General features: G+C 40.7%; 1 protein-coding gene across 1 annotated transcript in view; it reads right to left on the bottom strand.

The window, feature by feature from the left end:
* Positions 1-1,980: 1,980 nt before the first annotated feature.
* Positions 1,981-13,428, bottom strand: part of RAB2B (RAB2B, member RAS oncogene family) — a 17,138-nt gene continuing 5,690 nt past the window's right edge. The window contains exons 4-8 of the mRNA XM_055537126.1: positions 9,255-9,337; positions 8,951-9,043; positions 4,945-5,056; positions 4,263-4,331; positions 1,981-3,620 (exon numbers count right to left, since the gene is read on the bottom strand). Coding sequence (XP_055393101.1) covers positions 3,513-3,620; positions 4,263-4,331; positions 4,945-5,056; positions 8,951-9,043; positions 9,255-9,337 — 465 coding nt within the window. The 3' untranslated portion in view covers positions 1,981-3,512. The remainder of the gene's footprint in view (positions 3,621-4,262; positions 4,332-4,944; positions 5,057-8,950; positions 9,044-9,254; positions 9,338-13,428) is intronic.

The raw sequence follows: 13,428 nt of genomic DNA, 5'->3' as shown, positions 1-13,428 counted from the left end.
TCTTGACCCCCGCCGTTGGGGGCGCTCTAAACTAAAACATTTAGTTACCTGTTTCTAGGAAGCCATCTTGGATCGGGCTGGTGCCTTTCGGGCCGGGAGGAGGGAGTGCTTAAGGAATCTAAAGCCCTTTTCGGCGTCCTGTCCGACTGCTTAGGTACAGCCCCAACGTACTCTCCTTTACGTAATCAGAGTACCCCTCAGTCACGGTGGGGAGTAAACCTGGAATAATGCTGAGTGGCCTGGAGGCAGCCCCCACCCTCTCTCATACAAGTGAAGCGATCTTAACCAAATCAAAGAAGCAAAAATTAATTCTTTAAGTGAGTGGATTTTCTGGGTTCCTGGGATAATCCTTGAGAAATTTCTCAATCCTCAGGATATCAGCATAACATCAGCATAGGTTATGCATCTATTCTAGATGCTTCTAAACCTTATGTTTCGCTCGCAAGTTTTCCAGTGTTCTGACTTTGACAGTACAGAGTACTGCTAGTCAGTTGGAAATGAACAAAATTCAGGAAAGAATTTCAGCTTAAAAAAAAAAAAAAAAAAAGGCCTCATCAATAGTCCCAAACTATTTGTGAATATGGATAGAGCAAATGATCTTAGAGGTGAAATTATATGCAAGGAGGGCATTATGAGACTGCCTTAGAAATATTGGCTGCAGAGTAATTTCCTAATGATAGTGTTTAAATTGTTAAGGAAATAATTTTACAGTAGATGAAATCCTCTTGCCCTCAATGAGAAAGATTTACCCATGTTTTCTAGTTTAACTCTACTGCTATTAAAATTTGCTACAGGAAGTTTTTAATTTTTTGGAAATCCTGAGTGAAGCGTGTCTTTCCCTATCATTAAAGGAATTTCTCAAGAAGTAACATTTGCATGGTCACACACAGTAGGAGCTCAGAGACCTAAAGGAGTCATGTGGGTCAACATTTTATCACACAAAACTTGGCCAAGTACATTTCTCTGTATATTGAACAAAATCTGTTGGCCAAATTCTTCCTTGGCTACCACTGTTATATCAAATTTGATGTTAGTATTAGGGCTTACCAGAACAATGTGTAAATGCATATACAGATATGACCTTAATTATAGTTTCTAGAATGAGAACCTATTATCCTTCTGCTTTTTTGGTACAAAATAAACCCGCTATCAAAGGAACCAGTTATTAGGCACAGACAGAAAGGGGAATGGGTATCCCTGCCATATGCAATGACCTATAAATAGTAATGACTTAGACTGCTGTAAGTAGTATATTTCCAAGGGTCCTGGGCTTCAAAAATCAACCAACACTCATATTATCTTATAACCAGTATTCTTCACATGGGGGTGGGAGATGCATTTTCTGTAACTCCTCATGACCATTTCATTCAGAACATCAGCAGTGATCAACAAAGGTCATAAATTTGCCCAGATACTCTAATTTCTTATGCTTAAAACTGATGAAATACCTGAGTATAGAAGGTTATGAGTGGTTTTTGGATAATATGGGATTATCAATTCAAAAGATACTCCATTTGAATTGTTTACCATGTTAAAAAAAAAAAAAAAGATACACTCCAAAAGCAGCAGCTCTAGACAGAATGATGCTCTGATCAGTGTTCTGATTCATTCTGATCACTAAAGGTTTCTTTGACTGATAGAGGAAAACTCCTGTACAGAAACCATAAACCATAAAGTTTTATTTACTTTAATTCTGTCTCTGGTGTGAGTGGACTAGCCAAATTCAACAGCCTTAATCCTTTTTGGAATGAGGTAGGAGTTTTCAAAAACCAAACCAAACCAAACCTTAATCAAAGTAGTACTCCATATGCCTTCCAACTTCCTGTGGTACAGTGTGAACTAATACTACTGCTACTGGGGGCAGAATCCAGTATAAAATGACTGTATCTCAAGAAGGCTTCTTCCAATTCCTTTGATACAATTCCCTAGAAGAAGAGTATCTACTTATGTTTGGGATACAATCAGAAATGACACATGAAATGTGAGCAGCTTGGATACATGCATATATTTAATAATGAAACAATTTATCGACAACCAAAAAAAAAAGAGAGGAAAAAAATTCACAAGACCGCAGTGCTGTGGAAGAAAATGAGACATCAGTATAGCAACTGACCCAGAAGGCTGCATGGTAAGTACAGCAAAGACAGACTTGACTAGGATAGTATTGTATGCACTTCAAATGGAGATGTATCCACTTATTTGACTGCTTGGAAGCAGGCAGCTTTATTGTATGCTGCATGGAATGGAGGCAAAGAGCCAGGGAAAGGAGAGAGAGGAGAAGGAAAAGAGCAGTAAAGAATTCAGGGTAAACAGATGGAATAGACTGAGATAGAATTACAAAGAGATGACTGTAAGGCTTTTTGTTTCCTCTGCAGCCTAAAATAAACCTGTTCCAAGTCTTTGTCAGTCAAATTCAGTGATCACACGAGTAGCACTAGGCACTGTGAAGGAATGGTGGAGGAAGTGGTTTACAAAAGTGAAAGCATACCAGGGGTTCCTGCTCTCAGGGAGCTTACAACCTCAGGGAGACAGGTTCCATACACAAAGCTACTATAAAACATATTTACAAAGTAACATAAATACAAATAAATATACATGTGAATAAACAATATATGAAAGCTAAAAGGTACTGTGTCAATAATTGTTCAGAAGTCCCTAGGTCAAAGAAGGCTTTCTGAAGGAAAAAAATGTGGACTTTGAGTATAACAGTAGTGTATAGTAGGGCATGTGCAAAGGCATAGGAGTGGAAGCAAATATGTCATGTACAGTAGGCAGATTAGCTTGATAGAAAGTCTAAATAGGTCTCCTTAAGAAGTGAGTGGGATAAAACAGTAAGAGTCTATTTGGTGAAAGACACTGACTTACCAATGTTAGGTCTGGTCCCTAAATCAAAACAAACAGGGAAAGATGTTTTCTTTAGGTAATGATAGTAAGTGGCTACAAGGCTAGGACCAAATCTACTACTCTCAAAAGTTTTGTAGTTACTCTGAAACAGAGAAACTAGAAATGGGAGGGAAAAGTGTTCATCATCCTTGAGCAGTTCAACTAGAAGGAACTGCCTTCTGCAACAATTCTTATGTAGTAGCAAGTGAAAAACCTCAATGAAATCCCTAAACTGAGGACCTAAAACCCAAAGGGCAGCCAGATCCCAGTCACCTCAAGGGCTCAAGCAGAACGTCCTAGACCTTGTTACTAATTCTTGGTGGGGAGTAGATTGTGTCTGCTTATAAAAGAATTTATTTTTGAACTACCATGACAATCAGCTTTGATCCTAACATTTTACAAATTAAAACAGGCGAATGAGAAGAGCCCTAATCTATAGGGAATGCTCACGTCCCTGAAGAAGGACAGGTCAATAAGGGCCCAAATTCTCCCCTGGTCTTTAAGTGGAGAGGCAAAACATCACACCTTGAAAAGAGGCTTTTCTCAGCCAAAGCATGTAAGACCTCTTTCTTTAAGCCTATTGATCTGAAGCTGTTCCAGGAAGGAAAAAAAGAGTCCAGGCCAGTTGTTCAGCAGCAGCCAGAGTCAGCCCCCATGTCATGAGAGCCCCGCTGGGAGGCACTGGGTCCCACTGGGGTTGAAATACACTGCTGGGGTCCAATCTTGATGCCATTTGCCTGTAAGAGAAAAGAGGCAATAGTTCCCACCTCAGTGTAAAAGTAAGTGGGAGAAAGGAGAGGGATAAAAGGAGAAATCATTAATTACAATTTCTAGAAGCAGGTATGGCCTTGGCAGGTAACCATGTGCCTTAGCCAGACTGCTGTGGAACAGTAATCTGTGATGGTGAAGATAAGGTGACCAGCTGTGGTATTATAGATCACTGGAAGTGGCTTCTGTGCCCAAGTGACTGTTATACTTAAGTTTCATAGCTACGTGCAGAATCAGGATGTGATTGGTAAGAGTAGGTAAGACAGAAGTGGCAGCATATTAGCATATAATTCATTTATTCCCCCCCCAAATGTGCTTTATAGAAATGAGAAGCTAAGCAATTAAGAATCACACCTCCCTCATGCTTTGGAATAGTAAAAACCTGAGGTTGAGAAGAAAACCTCCCATAATGTATAAACCTTTTAGATCAGCAATTAATAATCTCTTTAAGCAGTCTGGGTCTCAGACTTGAGAAAAAAACAGACAAGCTATGCCAGTTCATATAGCTTCATATAGTATCATGTTAGACAGGAAGCGCTTATATTCTAGGAAGCATCCTGTCCTGTTTAAAACAAAGCAAAAGTAATTGTCAGCCCCTTACCCTATCTTACCTCATTGTGGACATCAAATAAACCCTGCTGGATCTTCCTATATATTTCTTTGGCTGTGTTAATGAAGGCCTGAAGGAGACATAAATCATAGCATTAGGCTCAAGTTTAGGTAGAGAAATTAGGAAAAGAGAATACAAATATTATGCCTATTTGGATTTCAAAAGTGAATTGGGAACCATTAGGAGAATTGAGTAAAAATACACAAGGTCCTCCAAAGGCCCTGTAAAAGCCATTCCAAACAATTTCAAATAGAAAAAAGAGATTCTATGGTATTTTGGTATTGACGCAAGATGTACCTAGGGTTCCCAGATTGGCACACTCTGCAAATAAAGCAAACATGCTCTCTTCTGAGTCAGTTACTTAAGACAGATTCAACACCAGACTTAGGAATGACTAAGATGGAATTCATTAGTTCCTCCAACTAAGATGATTTACAAATAACAGTAGTGTCAACCCACACTTACCAATTAATGTCACTTAATATAAAAGTAAAGCCTTAGGAATCAAGGAAAAACAAATGGAACAATTCCCTTAAAGGGAGATACATGGTCACTATGACCACAAGACATCCTTTTCTTACCCATGTTTTAACAGAGGAGGAGAATTCTGAAGGAAAAAAAAGGGGGGACAAAGATACGGTGTAATCTCTGAAAAGCTTTCCCTACTTTTTCCCAAATAGTACCTCCTCAACATTGCAGGCTGTTTTGGCTGAAGTTTCCATGAATATAAGTCCATGTTCCCGAGCAAAGGCTTCTCCTTCTTCTCTCTTCACATCCCTACGAGACTCTAAGTCACTGCAAGAGATTAATCATTAATTGGGGAGAAAACTAAAAAAAGATCCAAGTGAAAGAAGAAATTTATTCTAAAAGAATCCCACAGCTGTTTCAACTGCCAGTTAATCCATAAAGAATGCAGATCCTGAATGGTGTCCTCTTGTACAGGGTTACTGATTTCTGTAGCCTCTGGGAAAATATTCTTCAGATCAGATTCTTGACAGCTGCTGCACAGTTGAGGATAATGCCTTATCTCTTATTACAGAGAAAAGGGTTTATAAAAGCTTAGGCAAGCCCCACAGTTTCTCAAGATCTATGCTGTAGTCTTCTTTTTTGAAGGAGATCCAGTTAAACCAAAGGAAAGAAGAGGAAAGGGAAATTCCAGTTACTGGGAAGTAGAAAAGTCATGGATGTCACATCGCATGGTGGTAAGTATCTTCCTCATTACTGGAATCAAGCCACAAGAAGAGACAGCAAGGAATAAGGAAAACCCAGTTGCCTTAACTCACTAGTATCATTATTAACATGTATAATAAACAGCAGCCTGCCACCAGGGAAATGAAGGATTCAGAGAAAATGATATGGGTAAAATTAGGTGATACTGAGAACAGAGCCGAGGACTGAGGAAGAATAAAGTGGCATGGAAAAGACTTTATGAAACACAGGATTAAAGGATGCAGAATAAGATTATGGTGAACTGTCCAATTTTCATTTTTCAAACTGGAAATTTTCATTTGGGAGGATTCCAGTTTTTCACCATGAAAAGAAAAAATCCAGGAGTAAGACCACTAGAGAACAAAACATCTGCAAAACGTATACTTATTTTTCATGAGCTGTGTGAAGACCAAGGAAGAACTAACCCGAAATGGCAACAGTTCTAAATCTGAACATCTAGCCCAGATATACCTCTGAGTTCCAGATCTGTTTGTGCATTTTCCTATTCATTTCTACTCATGTGTAAAAGGCACCTCAGATGTACATCAAAATGAAATATCATCTTTTCCCCCCAACCCAACTCCGTCCCACACTTCCACATGGCACAAGCCAAAAATCAAGGTTATTATTAACATTTTTTCCTTCTTCACACCAAATACCCAATTCACCCCAAAGCGAAGTACTTCCAAAATGTACCTTACAATCATCCTTTCTCTCTCTCTCCAGTGTCACTGACCTAGTCCAATCCACCACTTTCTCACTTAGACTGCTGCTGCTGAGATCCACATCAACCCTTGCTCCCCTCCAGATCTTTTAAAATCTGATGAAGCTATTTCTCTGCTTAAAACTCTTAAATGCTTCCTACTTGTTTAGAATAAAATCCAGACTCCTCACTCAGGTCTGTAAGTGCCACAAGATCTGGCTCCTGCCTTCTTTTCCAACCTCATCTTGTACCATTCCCCTTTGATTTAGTCTAACCACACCAGGTTCTTTCAACATTATAAACTTATGATCAAGCTTCTCCCCAGTTTAGAGCTTTCACAGAGTTTCTTAACCCCATTTGACACCTTTTCAAAAACTCTTTGCCCAGTGAACTCTTGCCCATCCTTCAGATTCCAGTTTAAATTACAACTCTAAATCAACAGTAGGTACCCTGGGGCTTCCCTGGTAGTCCAGTGGTCCAATGCAGGGGACACTGGTTTGATCCTTGGTCTGGGAAGATCACACACGCCTCAGAGCAGAGCAGCTAAGCCGGTGTGCCACAACTCCCGAGTCCATTTGCCACAACTACTGACGCCTGCATGCCTTAGAGCCCGTGCTCCACAGCAAGAGAAGCCACAAAATCGAGACGCCTGCACACTGCAGCTAGTGAGTAGCTCCGCTCTCCAAAACTAGAGAAAGCCCACAAGCAGCGACTAAGACCCCAGACTCCTTTGTTCATGGGATTCTCTAAGCAAGAACACTGGAGTGGGTAGTCATTCCCTTCAGGAGATCTTCCTGATCCCGGGATCAAACCCTGGCCTCCTGCATCCCAGGCGGATTCTTTACCATCTGAGTCACCAGAGAAGCCCAAATAAAATTATAAAAAATAAATAAGTATCCTGGTACTCTTTTTTATAGTGCCCTTTTTTTCCCCTTCACTGCATTTATCATAATTTGTAAACAGATACAAATCATTTTATATTTAATATCTATGTCTCCACTAGACTGTGAGCTCCGTGGGAATGAGGGCAGGATTTTGTTTTCACCTTGCCCACTCAGGGTCTAGCACAATACCTAGGATGTAGTTAAGGTTTTTCACAAATTGGCTGAACCAATGAGTATAATCAGTCTGTGGCCACAGTTCTAGGTGCCACAGATTATTTTAAATACTCAAGGGAAACACAGCAACACTCAACATCAGAACACCACATAAATTGTTGTTGTTCAGTCGCTAAGTCATAGCCGACTCTTTTGTGACCCCATGGACTGTAGCCTGCCAGGCTCCTCTGTTCATAGGATTTCCCAGGCAAAAACAATGGAAGGGGTTGCCATTTCCTTCTCCAGGGGATCTTCCCAACCCAGGGATAGAACCCGTGTCTCCTGCACTGGAAGGCGGATTCTTTACCATTGAGCCACCAGAGAAGCCCCCACATAAATACAAGCTTAATATAATTGGCAGTGTCAAAATCAGATCATGATAGATTCAACATTTGCACTTCTTTTTGAGGCTGCATTCTTGGCAGCTGCTGTGACAAAAAGCAAACACTGCACAAAAATTAATTTGCAACAGAAAAAAGAGTGGTAGTGTCCAGTGTTAACTCCAAGGTTTGACAAGCTGTGCTGTGCCTGACAGGCATACACAGGTCATTAGCAAGTAGTTACAGTTACTTAAGAATGAAATAAGAAATTCTTTTTCTTTTAATTCATGTTTTCCGTTTCTCAGTTACTCAGTTGCTATGACAAAAATACCTGCTACTTTGTTTAGACCTAACTATTTAATAACAAATCCATCAAGTATGTCTTTTGGCTTATGGGTGCCTTAGAAAATTCACTGAGAATAACAAATGTTGCTAAGGATGGGGAGAAACTGGAACGCTTGTGCACTGAGAGTAGCAATGTTAAGTAGTGCAGCCACTATGGAAAACAGTACAGCAGTACCTCCAAAAATTAAACAGAATTTCCATAAGATCCAGCAGTTCCACTTCTGGGCATATATCCTAAAGAACTGAAAGCAGGGACCTAAGCAGATCTTTGTACACCCATGCTGACCAGCAGCATTATTCACAACAGCCAAAAGTTAGAAGCAACCAAAGTGTACATCAATGGATAATAAAGAAAATGTGGTAAATACATCCAATGGATTACTATCTAACCTTAAAACAGAAGAAAATTCTGACACACACTACAATATAGATAAACCTTGAGGATGTTATGCTAAACAAAAGCCAGGAACAAGAGGACAAATATTGTAAGATTCCTAAAGTAGTCAGAAGAGACAGAAAGTAGAATGGTTATTGCTAGGGGCTAGTGGTATGGGGATCTTCCCTGATGGCTCAGCAGTAAAGAATCCATCTGCAATGCAGGAGACGTGGTTTCAATCCCTGGGTTAGGAAGATCCCCTGGAGAGGGAAACGGCAACCCACTCCAGTATTCTTGTCTGGGAAATCCCAGAGACAGAGGAGTCTGGCGGGCCACAGTCCATAGGGTCGCAAAAGAGTTAGACACAACTTAGTGACTAAACAACAATAGTGGGATGGGGAAGGTGAAATTAGTGTTCATGGGAACAGAGTTTCAGTTGGGGAAGATAAAAAAGTTCTGGAGATAAATGGTGGTGATGGTTGTATAACAATGTGAATGTACTTAATGCCACAGAACTGTACACTTAAAAATGGTTAAAATGGTAATGGACCTAAAAAAGTTTAGGTCCCAAATAATTCAATATCCAAAGAGTACCTATATGACATCTAGTACTTATTATTTATACAAACAAAATTTTACCTCTTATTCCCAATCAGCATGATAACCATGTTGGAACTAGAGTGCTGCCGGGCATCCTCTAACCATGAGGTCAAGTGATTGAAGGTTTCACGCCTACAGAAGAAAAATTTCAAAAGTGGGTCAGAGGCCCATTTCAAAATGCCAAAGCAATTCCAAATGCATAAGAAAAAGGGGAAACTTATATGTATAAAGAAAAATATAAAACAGGCAATTCCTCTTTAGCATTCTTACTAGATTCAGTGGATTAAAAAGATTTTGAGAACAGAGGAAAGAGTCTCCCTCTCACGCAGCAGATGTGCCTCACCTTGTAATGTCGTACACCAGCAGTGCGCCGGCTGCTCCCCTGTAGTAGGAACGGGTGATAGAACGGAAGGATTCTTGTCCAGCCTTTTCCATCAACGTGGCAACAGCAAAAAAAATCCCAACAAAACCAGGTTATTTGCAGAGAAGTTACTTGATCAGATGCCACTTTAACACAAAGGAGCTAATTTTACAAAAGAACTTCTATTAAGAAAAGAGAATTGGCCAAAAGAAAACCTGAATGCCCAGGAAGAAGTCCAGATGGGAAATCAGTATCTTTCAGTGGGAGTACAATTGATATTTTGGGTGGGTAAATTCTTCCTGTGAGACTGTCCATTTAATTGCTGAATGTTTAGCATCCCTGGCTCCCTGTCACTGAATGTATTTACCCTACAGTCAGTGTGACAAAGACATTTCCACACAATATCCCCTAGGAGAGAACTGGAAATAGAACTAGAAACTCAAAGAGTATTTTTCAGTCCCATATGATGTTGAACGTATCACCTTTGTTTTTTGTTTCTATTTTTGTTTCCACTCCTTTGTCTTAGAAAATTATCTTAGAATGCCAATGCTCTATATAACAGAAGTTTCATTCCAATGGATCAACGAAGAAAATTAGATACAAAGCACTTAAATTAGGCATATACTAACTGACCTTTAGTGACTGATAAAGGCAGGACAGGGCTTCCCGGATGGTGCTAATGGTAAAGAACCCTTCTGCCACTGCAGGAGACTTAAGAGACGTGGGTTTGATCCCTGAATTGGGAAGATCCCCTGGAGGAGGGCATGAAAACCCACTCCAGTATTCTTGTCTGGAGAATCCGATGGACAGAGGAGCCTGGTGGGCTACAGTCCACAGGGTCACAAAGCATTGGACATGACTGAGTGACTTAGCACACACATCCGCAAAGGCAGGACTGCCAAGATGTCCCTTACTGGGATCCTGTCAGAGCAAATAGGAATAACGACTAGGGAAAGCAGTCCAGGGCCCAGAACAGAGCTGTCCTAAAACAAATTCAAGTTTATTCTCTACTTTCATTTCCCATGGGGGCCAAGATTTAAGATTTATTTATAACTGAGCAATTTACTATGCCCCCATATACAGGATACTTTTGCTTTCTTGATGGAATAGGTTTTGGGGGAGGACAGGTTTCATCAAAGGAAACAAAATTATCTAAATATGAATTCCCTGGGCATTGAATCTATCAGAAAAGTTTTCACATTCTTGAAACTGCTTATCCTTCTGTCCCTACATAAATATTTGGATGGGAGACTATTGTTCTTAAAGATAGGGAAACTAAGATCTGGACAAGGGAAAATAAATAGATTTTACACAATATACCAATACCCAGGTGTGGACGTGACTGGTGATAGAAACAAGGTCTGATGCTGTAAAGAGCAATATTGCACAGGAACCTGGAATGTCAGGTCCATGAATCAAAGCAAATTGGAAGTGGTCAAACAAGAGATGGCAAGAGTGAACGTCGACATTCTAGGAATCAGCGAACTGAAATGGACCGGAATGGGTGAATTTAAATCAGATGACCATTATATCTACTACTGTGGGCAGGAATCCCTTAGAAGAAATAGAGTAGCCATCATGGTCAACAAAAGAGTCCAAAATGCAGTACTTGGATGCAATCTCAAAAACGACAGAATGATCTCTGTTCATTTCCAAGGCAAACCATTCAATATCACAGTAATCCAAGTCTATGCCCCAACCAGTAACGCTGAAGAAGCTGAAGTTGAACAGAACGATTCTATGAAGACCTACAAGACCTTCTAGAACTAACACCCAAAAAAGATGTCCTTTTCATTATAGGGGACTGGAATGCAAAAGTACGAAGTCAAGAAACACCTGGAGTAACAGGCAAATTTGGCCTTGGAATATGGAATGAAGCAGGGCAAAGGCTAATAGGGTATTGCCAAGAGAACGCACTGGTCATACCAAACACCCTCTTCCAACAACACAAGAGAAGACTCTACACATGGACATCACCAGGTGGTCAACACTGAAATCAGATTGATTATATTCTTTGCAGCCAAAGATGGAGAAGCTCTATACAGTCAGCAAAAACAAGACCAGGAGCTGACTGTGGCTCAGAGCGTGAGCTCCTTATTGCCAAATTCAGACTTAAGTTGAAGAAAGTAGGGAAAACCACTAGACCATTCAGGTATGACCTAAATCAAATCCCTTATGATTATACAGTGGAAGTGAGAAATAGATTTAAGGGCCTAGATCTGATAGATAGAGTGCCTGATGAACTATGGAATGAGGTTCGTGACATTGTACAGGAGACAGGGATCAAGACCAACCCCATGGAAAAGAAATGCAAAAAAGCAAAATGGCTGTCTGGGGAGGCCTTACAAAAAGCTGTGGAAAGAAGAGAAGCAAAAAGCAAAGGAGAAAAGGAAGGATATAAGCATCTGAATGCAGAGTTCCAAAGAATAGCAAGAAGAGATAAGAAAGCCTTCCTCAGCGATCAATGCAAAGAAATAGAGGAAAACAATAGAATGGGAAAGACTAGAGATCTCTTCAAGAAAATCAGAGATACCAAGGGAACATTTCATGCAAAGATGGGCTTGATAAAGGACAGAAATGGTATGGACCTAACAGAAGCAGAAGATATTAAGAAGAGGTGGCAAGAATACACAGAAGAACTGTACAAAAAAGATCTTAACGACCAAGATAATCACAATGGTATGATCACTCACCTAGAGCCAGACATCTGGAATGGGAAGTCAAGTGGGCCTTAGAAAGCATCATCATGAACAAAGCTAGTGGAGGTGATAGAATTCCAGCTGAGCTATTCAACATCCTGGAAGATGATACTGTGTAAGTGCTGCACTCAATATGCCCGCAAATTTGGAAAACTCAGCAGTGGCCACAGGACTGGAAAAGGTCAGTTTTCATTCCAATCCCAAAGAAAGGCAATGCCAAAGAATGCTCAAACTACTGCACAACTGCACTCATCTCACATGCTAATAAAAATGCTCAAAATTCTCCAAGCCAGGCTTCAGCAATATGTGAACTGTGAACTTCCTGACGTTCAAGCTGGTTTTAGAAAAGGCAGAGGAACCAGAGATCAAATTGCCAACATCTGCTGGATCATGGAAAAAGCAAGAGAGTTCCAGAAAAACATCTATTTCTGCTTTATTGACTATGCCAAAGCCTTTGACTGTGTGGATCACAATAAACTGTGGAAAATTCTGAAAGAGATGGGAATACCAGACCACCTGATCTGCCTCTTGAGAAATTTGTATGCAGGTCAGGAAGCAACAGTTAGAACTGGACATGGAACAACAGACTGGTTCCAAATAGGAAAAGGAGTATGTCAAGGCTGTATACTGTCACTCTGCTTATTTAACTTCTATGCAGAGTACATCATGAGAAACGCTGGGCTGGAAGAAGCACAAGCTGGAATCAAGATTGCCGGGAGAAATATCAATAACCTCAGATATGCAGATGACACCACCCTTATGGCAGAAAGTGAAGAGGAACTACAAAGCCTCTTGATGAAAGTGAAAGAGGACAGTGAAAAAGTTGGCTTAAAGCTCAACATTCAGAAAACGAAGATCATGGCATCTGGTCCCATCACTTCATGGGAAATAGATGGGGAAACAGTGGAAACAGTGTCAGACTTTATTTTGGGGGGCTCTAAAATCACTGCAGATGGTGATTGCAGCCATGAAATTAAAAGACGCTTACTCCTTGGAAGGAAAGTTATGACCAACCTAGATAGCATATTCAAAAGCAGAGACATTACTTTGCCAACAAAGTCCGTCTAGTCAAGGCTATGATTTTTCCAGTGGTCATGTATGGTTGTGAGAGTTGGTCTGTGAAGAAAGCTGAGCGCCGAAGAATTGATGCTTTTGAACTGTGGTGTTGGAGAAGACTCTTGAGAGTCCCTTGGACTGCAAGGAGATCCAACCAGTCCATTCTAAAGGCGATCAGCCCTGGGTGTTCTTTGGAAGGAATGATGCTAAAGCTGAAACTCCAGTACTTTGGCCACCTCATGCAAAGAGTTGACTCATTGGAAAAGACTCTGATGCTGGGAGGGATTGGGGGCAGGAGGAGAAGGGGACGACAGAGGATGAGATGGCTAGATGGCATCACCAACTCGATGGACATGAGTTTGAGCGAACTCCGGGAGTTGGTGATGGACAGGGAGGCCTGG

Source organism: Bubalus kerabau, chromosome 10 (assembly GCF_029407905.1).
Source record: "Bubalus kerabau isolate K-KA32 ecotype Philippines breed swamp buffalo chromosome 10, PCC_UOA_SB_1v2, whole genome shotgun sequence".
NCBI lineage: Eukaryota > Metazoa > Chordata > Mammalia > Artiodactyla > Bovidae > Bubalus > Bubalus kerabau.
This window is presented reverse-complemented; position numbering and strand designations above follow the sequence as displayed.